The sequence below is a fragment of the Podarcis liolepis genome (assembly GCF_965112155.1).
Source record: "Podarcis liolepis genome assembly, chromosome: 17".
Taxonomy (NCBI): Eukaryota; Metazoa; Chordata; class Lepidosauria; order Squamata; family Lacertidae; genus Podarcis; species Podarcis liolepis.
In genome coordinates, this window is record NC_139571.1 from 11,179,905 (window position 1) to 11,191,960 (window position 12,056).

General features: G+C 44.6%; 3 protein-coding genes across 6 annotated transcripts in view; 2 read left to right on the forward strand and 1 right to left on the reverse strand.

Annotated features, from left to right (window-relative positions):
- LOC310697103 (beta-1,3-galactosyltransferase 2-like) overlaps positions 1-1,876 on the forward strand; it is a 28,820-nt gene extending 26,944 nt beyond the window's left edge. The window contains exons 1-2 of one of the 2 annotated variants that reach the window (XM_083483429.1): positions 55-81; positions 114-1,876. In XM_083483429.1, coding sequence (XP_083339555.1) covers positions 255-1,355 — 1,101 coding nt within the window. In that variant the 5' untranslated portion in view covers positions 55-81; positions 114-254 and the 3' untranslated portion in view covers positions 1,356-1,876. Of the gene's footprint in view, positions 1-54; positions 82-113 lie in introns of those variants that run through there. The other variant, XM_083483428.1, reaches the window with a different exon arrangement.
- Positions 1-12,056, reverse strand: part of LOC310697098 (beta-1,3-galactosyltransferase 1-like) — a 125,984-nt gene that overhangs the window by 26,896 nt on the left and 87,032 nt on the right. The gene's annotated exons all lie outside the window — the stretch shown is intronic.
- The window catches only part of LOC310697094 (beta-1,3-galactosyltransferase 2-like), an 83,082-nt gene that overhangs the window by 2,987 nt on the left and 68,039 nt on the right, over positions 1-12,056 (forward strand). The window lies entirely within an intron of this gene.

The window sequence follows — 12,056 nt, forward strand, 5'->3', positions numbered from 1 at the left end:
GAGCAGGGTTTGAGTGTGTTGGCAGTTGGCAGACTGATTCTCCAGGCGCCCACCCTGATCCCCAAAGCTCCCCTTGTGTGCGTGCAAACACACACACACACACACACACAGAGAGAGAGAGAGAGAGAGAGAGAGAACAGAATTCATCTTCCTTTCACTGGGCTTCTCTTTTTCAGGTTGTCTTTGGAAACGGGACAGAACTGGCCAGGATCTCTCCCGCACCCACATAGTCTGCAGGTGAAGGTACCAGGAAGATGCTCATGACCAAGCTGCAGAATTTGCCCACTGTGGTCCTCTTCTGCTCTATTTTCCTTTTCCTACTTGTTGCAAAGAACAAATGGGAGTCTCTTGAGACGCTTTTCTCACCGCACGACATCAAGGTCAAGGGTGGTCCAGATTCCGCATACAATCGTAAAAGTGCCATAAGATTTGAATGGGAATCTGCACTGGAGAGGACAAAGGAGACCAAGCCCTCTGGTCTGATTTCCCCACCACCACCAGTGGCCAAGCGGCATCCCTTGGAGGTTGACTATTCCACTGATTATAAGTTCCTTCTCAACGAGCCAAAGAAATGTCGGGAGAGGAGCCCTTTCTTGATCCTGCTGGTGATAACTAAGCCCCAGGATTTTGCCACGAGGCAGGCCATCCGGCAGACGTGGGGCAACGAGAGCTCAGTGCCTGGGGTTTCCATTCTTCGTCTCTTTCTGACGGGTGTCCACCCAAAATTTGGATACCCGCTCCAGGCCCTTTTGGAAGAGGAGAGTTCCATCCACAAAGACATTCTTCAGCAGGACTTCCTGGATACCTACAACAACCTTACCCTGAAGACTCTGATGGGCATGGAATGGATAAGCAAGTTCTGCCCCAATGCCACCTACGTGGTGAAGGCAGACAGTGACATCTTTCTCAATGTGAACTACATGGTGTCCCACCTGCTGCAACCTCACCTGCCATCCAAGAAGAACTACATGACAGGGCACATCTACAGGAATTCAAAGCCAGTGCGTGAAAAGGCCTACAAGTGGTATGTGCCACTGGAGGTGTACCCCAATGAGACCTACCCGCCCTTCTGCGCAGGCCCAGGGTATGTGTTCTCTGGGGATCTGGCCCAGAAGATCTACCAGGTAGCAAAGACCATCAGAGTCATTAACAATGAAGATGTCTTCATGGGAATCTGCCTGTATGAGCTGGGCATCAGCGTGACAAACAGCCCTGGGGGTCTCTTCAACGTGTACAAAGTCAAGTATGAGAAGTGCAAGTTCTCCAAGGTGGTGGTGGTGCATCACTACGGGCCAGAGGAGCTGCTGCAGATTTGGCCTGGCTTTCAGGACCAGAACCAGACTTGCAAGAGTTAAAAGTGAGGGAGGTGAACAGACACACAGCCTCTTGTGGAGAAGTTGGCATAGAGGACTGGCAACATGCGGGCATGTTCCTGTACAATGGACAAATCCATTCCAACAAATTGCAATGAGGAAAGTGAAGGATGGCTCAGAGAAGAAGGGAGATTCTGTGCTTGTCGAAATTGGTATTTATGCCCTCAGAAGTGAGCTGGCGCCACATAACATGCTCATCGTGCCGTGTGGTTCGTTGCCATTCATACGGCTCTCCTCCCCGTAGAATCTCTGCAGCTGCCCATAGCAACTTGTTTGGTCTGCTCTGAACTGACCACTGCGCTACTAATGTGCCAAATTGACAACCTCAGAGTTCTGAGAGCATCACAGCCACCACCTCACCTTCTGGAAGAGAGCAACCCTCAGGCCATGCAGATGTGGCACTAGGCATAGGGTTGCCATATATCCAGGATTTCCCAGAAATATCCTCTTTTTGGGGTCCTACATGCCCATCCAGGGGGAATTATACATTTTAAAGCAATTGTTCGGGAAAAGCTCAACAATTTTTGTGTCTGCAAAACCCAATGCAGAGTTCACCTGCTCCAACATATTGAAATGCAGGCCGGTCATCTTCAGAATAATTTAAAGCAGATCATTAGAAGTTTCCTCCACAGTAGGAAGCCATACTCCACATAGGACCTGCCTCTTTAGGTTGTTGCCAGTTGTGCAAAAGACTTACAGTGGTGCCTCGCAAGACGAAATTAATCCGTTCCGCGAGTCTCTTCGTCTAGCGGTTTTTTCGTCTTGCGAAGCAACCCTATTAGCGGATTAGCGGATTAGCGCTATTAGTGGTTTAGCGGCTATTAAAGGCTTAGCGGATTAGCGGCTAAAAGGCTATTAGCGGCTTAGCGGCTTAGAAAAAGGGGGGGAGCGAAAAAAAATTGGAACACTCGCAAGACGTTTCCGTCTTGCAAAGCAAGCCCATAGGGAAAATCGCCTTGCGAAGCAGCTCAGAAACGGAAAACCCTTTCGTCTAGCGGGTTTTCCGTCTTGCGAGGCATTCGTCTTGCGTGGCACCACTGTATTTGCCATCTTCTGTTGCTTTTTCATATATATAAATACACACACACACACTGCGTTTTCAGAAAGCTTCTCCCAACACACAACGCAGCATTATTTATACATGAATCACCATAAAGATGTTAATACAACCATCCCCTGTTCTCTTTGAAGGATGAGATGTTGATAGATAGATAGATAATTTATAATAAATAAAAACAATAAAAACAGCATTCATAAAGATAAAATATACAATCAGAGCAGATTGCAGCAATAGCTCATGAGTTAAAATTGAGATATATACATACATATGTACAATGGAGATTTGGGCTACCATAAAAATTGACCCTGAGGCACCCCAAAGGGCGGTTTTAGCTTTTCCCTTGTAAACTATATTATTCTAGAGGATGATCTGTGCCTACAGATCTGAGTGCAGAATCTGGCTACCGGCCAGGTCATCTTGTGATCTTTGCCTAAGAGGGGAGAATTAAGTTTGGACTTGTCTGAAAGATCGGCGAGCCTCTTCAGCAAAAGGTCAATGGTGTCTCTACGAATCTCAGCATAAAAAGGATATCTAAAAAATATATGTTCGGGGCTTCCTATTTCCCCTAATGGGCAGGCGCAAAGTCTCTGTGCATATGGGACTCTTCTATAGGAGCCTTCCAGAACAGGTGAGGGCATGGCCGAGCTTCTAGCAAGAGTGAAAGCCCTTCTTGCGTTTCTGGATGTTATGCAATAGAGATATGTTGCTGGAGTGGTTACGTATCTCCCGTTTTCTATGATTTTATAATTGGGGACCCTTGTACAGTCCTGTTGTCTCTCTATGTCCATGATTCTTTGCCTAACCATGGATCTAGCTTGGCCCAGGCCAATAGTTATGAGGGTTTGAGGAGCCCAGTTTCTGAAGAGTGTTTAAGACTGCTTAAACTTCAGCCAGACTGAAACTGGTCGCTCAGAATCAATGGGGCTATTCCTTGGGGGAGCAGTTTCAGAGTTAGCCACTTATATATCGATGTTAGACTAATATGAGCTTCGACTTTCATCATCCCTGTTTCTAGTCTGACCCATGCATTTGAAATGCATCTAGGAACTTGTAGAAGGGCTCTGAGGAGTTTGGATTGCACTCATTCAAGGGGAATGAACAAGGAGGGAAGAGGGAGATAAGGATGAAAAGGAAGGAAAAGGTGAATCCTAAACCACGGAATAGGATTCAGAAAAAGTAACTGAAGTATCATTATACAAGTCCAAATTTTTTTCATGCTCCACTGAACCCACTTCACAGAAGTAAAACTGGGAATGCCCAGAACCCCCCCCAACCCTAAAACACCTACATCCGGCAAAACGAATAAAAAACATTAAAAAGCAGGCAGCATGTATAGCCAACCCTCCCCTAAGCCAAAAGAGCCTAGTTTGTTGTTAAAAATTGGTAGGGGCAGGGGGGTCTTGATGGGCCTTGTAGTGCCCTTGGAGCTACGCTGGGGATCCCAAAAACAGACTTGATTTTTTTGACTGAATGCCTTTTTCACTTGTCTTATAATTTTGGCCAGAGATTTAAATGCCTGTGTAGGGAAAACTCCGTTGTTCCCTATTTAATTCATATAATCTATGTCTTTTGTTTTATTATGATTTTATTAAACTGATTTATTTATATATCTATATCTCTTTTTTTTAGTATTGTTTGTGTTTCTTTATTGTAAATTCCTTTGCGGGCCGCTAAGTGGGAGAAAAGTAATCTAAAATAATGCTGTGATTACGATGATACAATCTGAGAAGTGTTTTATTAGCTCTTAATATATAAGAAAGCCACTTGCCAGGTTTCTCGTATACCCTGAGACCACCCCAGAATAGACTCCAGGTGGGAATATGTTCCAGGTCACGGATATAATGAAATTGTCAGTCTCCAACAACATTTTCACTTACTGAAACTTCTTTTGGCTTCTGCCAGTTATTGGTGTTGCCAAAAAAACCCATAACACACGTTGCTGATTTTTGTTAATAAGAACCCAAATGAACCTTTTGGGAGGAAAATGATGAGAAAGCTCATCAGAAACAGCTGTGAACTGCGTTTACAGCATGCCATGGCAGCATGGGTGTCAAGTCGACCTCTATATTTTGGGCCTGTAAAGCGGCAGCCCTGTCTTCTACTGTGCCCCTGGGATCAGTTTCACCAGCCTTTCACTGACGGTTCCTCCATGCAGTCTATTATGCACAAGGAACTCTGGGGTTGGTTGTTCTTGAGAAAGCATGTCTCATAGGCAAGCACAAATCTCTCTGTATCTCAAGCTTCAGGTCCTCATTTAACTGTACCATCTCTCTCCGTTCTGCTGCACTGCCTGGAGTTGCCTTCTGGAAGGTCTCCCCATCCTTGGAAGATGCCACACTGCCCAAATTGGCCTGGGAAAGGTTGCCCCAGCCTGTGCAGCACTGAGAGACGCCAACAAAAGCTTACAGATAAACATAAGGACAGCTGAAAACATGGGGTGGGGGGATAACCACAATCATTCAAAGACAATCCAACACTGATAGAATTAAAACATTGTTGTTGATCCTCTTAACTGAAGCATCCTGTTTTAGGCCCTAGCAAGGGCCATCCATGCCAACAAAATCATAAAAGAAACAATTATAAAGGAATATTAAAAACACAATAAAACATCAGACATTAAGAACTTCCCTAAACAGGGAAATACACAGTAAAAATGTCAGAATTCTCAGTTCATCAAAACATTTATTTGGGACAAACCCAAATACCACCCAAGTGGCAAGTTCTCCAGGCAAGATTTCACATAAGGTATTTGGGGTGGGGGGTGGAGAAAAAGGAAAATAATAAATACAAAAATTACAGCAACCAGCTACAAGAATTTCTAAATAGGCCAATGTAATTTTGCTGCTACAGAACAAACAGAGCCACCTTTTTGAATATCCTTTTCCTGTTGGCAAGTGAAAATGCAAGGTTTTTGGTGTTGTTGACTGGATTGGTAACCTGGTGCAAGCAAAATGTAAGCCAGGTGTTTGGGACTCCTCCAGTTCCACTTTTACTGTGGAGGGAGAGATGGACCAGCACCTTGGCCCCCATAGCTAGGAGGATGTGGATCAGGCGCCAGCAAACTTTTTCAGCAGGGGGCCAGTCCACGTCCCTCAGACCGTGTGGAGGGCCGGACTATATTTTGAAAAAAAGAGAAAAAGAACAACTTCCTATGCCCCACAAATAACCCAGAGATGCATTTGAAATAAAAGGACACATTCTACTCAAGTAAAAACACGCTGATTCCCGGACCGTCCGCAGGCCAGATTTAGAAGGCAATTGGGCCGGATCCGGCCCCTGAGCCTTAGTTTGCCTACCCATGATGTGGATGATGACAAGGGAAGGCATTCTGAGTTAAGCAAATCCTTGCTATTAGAAAAAGAAGCTTAGAGATACTTTTATGATAATATCTGAATGCCTGCACCAGTAACATACTGGAGTAAATTTGGAAAGTATTTGGAGGTAATCATACAGTAAGATTTCCTTTCTCAAACATTTTGGCTCTTGTTCTTCCTTGTTCCCCATGTATTGTCAGCGCATTCCAGGGAGGCAAGCTGTTAAATCCCGTGATCAACTCATCAGAGAAGTCATCAATAGGACCAAGACTGTGTGAAACAGGGAGGGGTGAGGCTCCTGCTCAATATATGTGCCTTAGTTGGCAGGGAAAGAAAAGGTTTAGGGTTTCAGCTTGGGTGACATAGAATGAAGGAAAACTGTTTTTGTTTTTAATTACAAGTGCACAGAGTAAGACAAGACACACAAAAAAGAAGAAACAAGAAATAATATCCATGTTGAAAGCAAAAGAAATCAACAACAAGAAGATATTGTGTATATTAGAAAAAGGGGGAAATTGTTGTTGTAGTTAACCAGACATTAATCTAATATGGTATTTATAAAAAAATGAACTTCAAATGTCCTTGAATTGGTCCGTGGGAGGGTAACCTGCCTTGGTTGGGTCCCATGAAGCGCTTCAGATAAGTTGCGATTAAGCAGAGAGAGAGAGAGAGAAGCCAATGGACTTGGAAGAAGGTGCCCCCTGACAGGGACTGGGGGCAGGACTCTGATCTGTGGTTTGGGGCTGTGGATGGACTGGGCCAGGATGTAGAAAGATGGAGAAGACCCCCAGCAGCCCCTCCAAGTGTCCTTATTTTCCAGGGACAGTCCCAGATTTACAGAAGCCGTCCCGCTTTTTTATTTGATCCTGGAATGTTGTGCTTTTCCTTAGGACGTCCCTATCTTCATCGAAGAAATATTGGAGGGTGTGGAGTTATGCGACACCCGAGCCAAGGAAATAAGTAACTATACCGTACAACCTTTAGAAGACATTTGAAGGCAGCCCAGTATGGGGATGTTTTTAAATGTTTGTTTTATTATGTTTTTATATATGCTGGAAGCTGCCCAGAGTGGCTGGGTCAACCCAGTCAGATGGGCAGGGTATAAATAATAAAATGATTATTATGGAATAGGACGTCACGTCTCTATTTCCAATTGAGAAATGTTGGAGGGTGTGCTAGTGAGAAAGCAGATTTGATCCTGGTATTGTGTCTTGATGTGACTGCAGAGATTGTTTCGGGACTGGGGTGCGAGTTTAGAGCTTCTGACCCACAACCAGAGGGGAGGCCAAAGCAAAACAGATGAGGTCCAGGAAGATTAATTTACTTGGACCGAGAAATTTGTGATGATACCAAGACAAGGAACTCTGTGGAGGCCCCAGGACAAAAGACCATGCAAGCAGCTGCCCACCGGGGGAGCAGGGCAGAGGTTTGAGTCTGTTATCTGAGACTCTCTTACTTTTCCCGCTGGTCTTAGCAATGGATTTTGTAGCACAGTGCTTTTTTGCATGTTTATATTTTTTTTACTATTTTTTAAAACACTATTGCGATTTTTAAAAAAGAATTGCTCTGGTAACTGTTAGTGTGTTTGAAATCCACCTTTGAGATGCAGCTCTGACTGAACTATGCACAAAGGAGGAGGAAGGAGGAAGCATGGGGAATTCACGAGGGACTGGAAATTGCTGCGTTGGGCTAAAAGTATCGTATTATGATCTGCTTTGATTTGTTCTAAATGCCTCTACTTACATTTTCTTTTTACAGGAAAGTTGTGTACTGTGACAGGAATTTTGAGGTCTTAGATATATGTTAAATGTTCATGAGCGTACCAACCAAGCAAGTACAGTGGTGCCTCGCAAGACGAACGCCTCGCAAAACGAAAAACTCGCAAGACGAAAGAGTTTTCCGTTTTTGAGTCGTTCCGCAAGACGAATTTCCCTATGGGCTTGCTTCGCAAGAAGAAAGCCCATAGGGAAATCTCCGGGGACCTCTTTTAAAATGCTGGCGGTCGGGAGCAAAGACTTTCGCCCACCGCCGGCCTTCAGAAGAGGTCCTGGACCTCTTCTGAAGGCCGGCGGGGGGCAAAAGTCTTTGCTCCCCCCCGCCTGCCTTCCCGGGACAGCGGAGACTTCTCTGCTGTCCCGGGCGATCTTAAAATGCTGGCGGGCGGCAGCGAAGCCTTCGCTGCCGCCTGCCAGCGAAGCCTTCACTGCCGCCCGCCAGCATTTTAAAATCGCCCCGGGACAGCGGAGGCTTCGCTGCCGCCCGCCACCATTTTAAAATCGCCCCGGGACAGCGGAGGCTTCGCTGCCGCCCGCCAGCATTTTAAAATCGCCCCGGGACAGTGGGGGCTTTTAAAATGCTGGCGGTCGGCAGCAAAGCCCTCCTGTCCCCGGAGCTTGCGGGGCGGGAGGTGGGGAGAAGGGCTTTTCTTCCCACCGCCAGCCTTCAGAACAGCCTTCTGAAGGCTGGCGGTGGGAAGAAAAGCCCTTGTCCCCCCCCCCCAGCCTTCAGAAGAGGTCGGGGGACAGACTGTCCCCGGACCTGGTCTGAAGGCGGTTTCCATAGGAACGCATTGATTGATTTTCAATGCATTCCTATGGGAAACCGTGCTTCGCAAGACGAAAAACTCGCAAGAAGAAAAAACTTGCGGAACGAATTAATTTTGTCTTGCGAGGCACCACTGTACATAGATCAGCACAGGAAGACCAACCTGGAACTATTTTTGATTCCCAAACTGTCCCAAACTGACCAAATGTTTTCTCTGCAAGGTCAAAGGAAAATGGAAAAGCCTCCCCATTGTCTTTTCCTTCACAAATCCTGTCTTAAGGGCATGTCTCTTGTTTGAATAGGGTGAGCCTGTGACCTGACTCAATTTATCATTACTAAGTATTTATCATTACAAAAGACTGGCCAGGCTCCCCAGGGTATCCAACCAAGTAACCTGCCAGACAGGAGATAAACAAGGACAGGAGAAAAACAAGAATGTATAACTTGTTGCTTAAATGGAACACTCAAGATGAGATAGTTAAATCAGCCATGATAAAATGGGCTCAGGACATTGGGTACAACATTATGTTTGAAGACTGGGAAAGGTTATGGACCACCGGTATGAAATTCACAGCATGTAGTGCCTTAAAGGAAAACATTATGAAAATGGTATACAGGTGGTACATGACCCCAGTCAAACTTGCAAAGATATATCATTTGTCTGACAATAAATGTTGGAAATGCAAGGAGGTTGAAGGAACTTTCTTTCACCTCTGGTGGACATGCCCGAGGGTGAAGGCCTTTTGGGAAATGATTTATAACGAATTGAAAAAGGTGTTGAAATACACCTTTCACAAGAAACCAGAGGCCTTCCTCCTGGGCATTGTGGGCCAGAGAGTGCCAAAAAAAGATAGAACTTTCTTTTTATATGCAACCACAGCAGCAAGAATCCTTATAGCCAAATACTGGAAGGCACAGGAGTTACCCACGCTGGAAGAATGGCATTCGCAGCTGATCGACTACATGGAATTAGCCGAAATGACAGGCAGAATCCGAGATCTGGGAGAAGAGGCAGTGGAAGAGGACTGGAAAAAATTTAAGGACTATTTACAAAAACATTATAAGTTATATGAATGTTGACAGTTTGCTAAGTACTTTGGAAAAATATGCCTCAGTATTGAAATTGGTAAATGAGAGAAATTAAGTTTAAGATTTAGAAATGCATAAATCATGAACAATATAACTAAACGAAAACACAAAAACAACTGAAATAAGGTATTAATTTGCTGTTTATTTTATTGTAAAGAAAGCAGGGGATGGGGGATGTGGGGAAGTCTGGTTGATTATGAAAACTGATTTGAAAAAGTGAATTTTTTTTTCTTCCTTTTATAACTTCTTCTCTTTTCTGTAAAAACTGCTTTTGTAGTGTTATTGATGTTGTATTTTTACCCTGGAAAAAAAGCAAATAAAAAATTATTATTAAAAAAAAAAAAAAAGAAAAACAACATTCAAATTTCTGTTTTAGACCGCCTTTTCTGTGATGTAGGTGTGATGTATCTGAGGGGTGGTCTTGGGTTACACCCCTTCTGTGATGTATGTATGATGTTTCTGGGGGTGGTCTTGATCTACAGGGTGGCAATTTCAAAATGTCTATATAAGGCCTTGCGCGCCATTGTTGTGGGTTCCTCCTCTCTCCTGTGAGTAGTGAGTTAGGACCTTGTCACAACAGTTTGATAAAGATCAGGCTTACTAGCTGCTTTGCTTCTCAATATTCTCTTGTTGGCCTCTGTTATTTTCTCCTACCAATAGGGAACCTATGTAAGGACTCTCTATGGGCTCTTGGATACCCCATAAAGGAAAAAGGGCAATTTTTGTTTACAGCAGTACATTTCCTTTCCGTCGGCACATCTGGGTCAGATGTGTGCTTCGGGAAGAGGTTGATGTTATGGGGTTGTGGTGCCCTGATCCCCTCTAGATTCTTTAGTGATGGTGTTTGTTATGTACTGAGTTGAATAGGATCCAAAATGCAGCAGTCTGATTGGTCCTAGAACAATAGGATACAAAATGAAGCAGTCTGATTGGTCCTAGAACAATGCAGCAGTATGATTGGTCTGCAGGAGCCACCCAATCCAGCTCCAGATGGAAGTGAATCCACAACCTGATTGGTCTACAGGAGAATTCCGGAATTAGCCAATCACGTGCAGCCCATTGTGTAAATAATGTATATAAAGCAGATACTTTGGGGAAACTTTCATTCCTCCTCACCACTATGAGCTGAATAAAGAGCATGAAATCCACTCTTGACTCGGAGTATATTTCAGTGTTTGATCAGTACTTTTGAGAATTAAGATGAGCTGACAGACATTTTATTCAGCCGTGTAAAAATGTGGGCCAACCTGGTTTTTCTGGACCTGGGCATCCTGGGGAGATAAGCCCTTAAGCCCAGTCATCAACTCATCAGGGAAGTCATCAATTGACAGAGAGGAGTGGTTTCTCCAGCTTATGCGTGTTAGTGGGCAGGAAAAGAAAAGGTTGAGGGTTCCAGCTTGGATGATGTAGGCTGATGCAGAATTGTTTTCTTCAAGCTGTTTTCGAAGAGACACAGAGAGGACTGTTTGGTTGCCACTGAATCCAGTGCTGCGCTTCTGTAGCAAGCAAGCAACCCCCTCCTGAGATGTGAATGCTGGGCATCCCTCCAATGTAGACTCAAGTTGCATATATACGTTAATAAATAATTCTCAAAAGGAAGCACAGACCCTGTGTGAAGCAAGCCAAGATCCCTGGACTCAGAGATTGGGGTGGCCTGTTATTTTTCTCTGAACAATAGAATCTTACGGTTTGCAGGAAGGGATTTTTGTGTTTTTTAAAAAATAAAGACAAACTGGAATACTTAGATACAACTGTGAAACAGAAGAATTCAATGTTGTGGATCATTATTAGGAAAGGGGGTGAAAACTAAAATGCGAATATCATAATATTGTGATACGAATTTCTGTTGCAACAACCACTTGGAATACTGCATACAGTACTGGTTGCCTCACCTCATAGAATCGTAGAGTTCGAAGGGACCCCCAAGAGTCATCTAGTCCAGCCCCCTGCAATGCAGGGCTCTCAGTATAAAGCATACTGCAGACCTGGGGGGCGGGGAGGGAATCAGAAACGGACAACCCAAATGAGCGAGGAATTGGACCGACTTCCCTATGAGAAAAGGTTACAACACTGGGGGCTTTTTACTTCAGTGTAGATGGGAGGTTGCAGAACCCCTTGGTGGCATCTTTCCTGGAACAAATGTTTGTCCAGATCCCTTCCAGCGCTTCATTCTGCAATCACATCCACCCCAAGCATGATAATCAGACGCCAAAAATTTGTGTAGGATACTAGGCATGGGGCTATGTATTGCCCACAACAAGCCTCTAAACCAGCAAGCCTCTACAACACCCATCATCCCTAGCTAGCAGGACCAGTGGCCAGGGATTGATGGGAGTTGTAGTCCAAAAACAGCTGGAGACCCAAGTTTGGGAAACACTGGTCTAAAACATTACAATTTTGGTGAGGAGCACTCATGTCAAGCATGTGGGGTGATCTAACCTTAGTTAAATCAGATTGTGCTAATGCTTCCTTGGTTGCTAAGTATCTTATCCTCTATTATTCCAGCTTGATGCCATAGAGTTTTCCACAGGACAAACAAAAGGTCTCTCACCTTGGCAACACTGGGCTACGACAAACAGGACCAGTCTAATGTGTGAGGGCAGGAAGGAGAATGGAGGCGACATTTGGATCTCATATTAGGGTGACCAAGGGGGCGGGGATGCCAACTTGAATAAA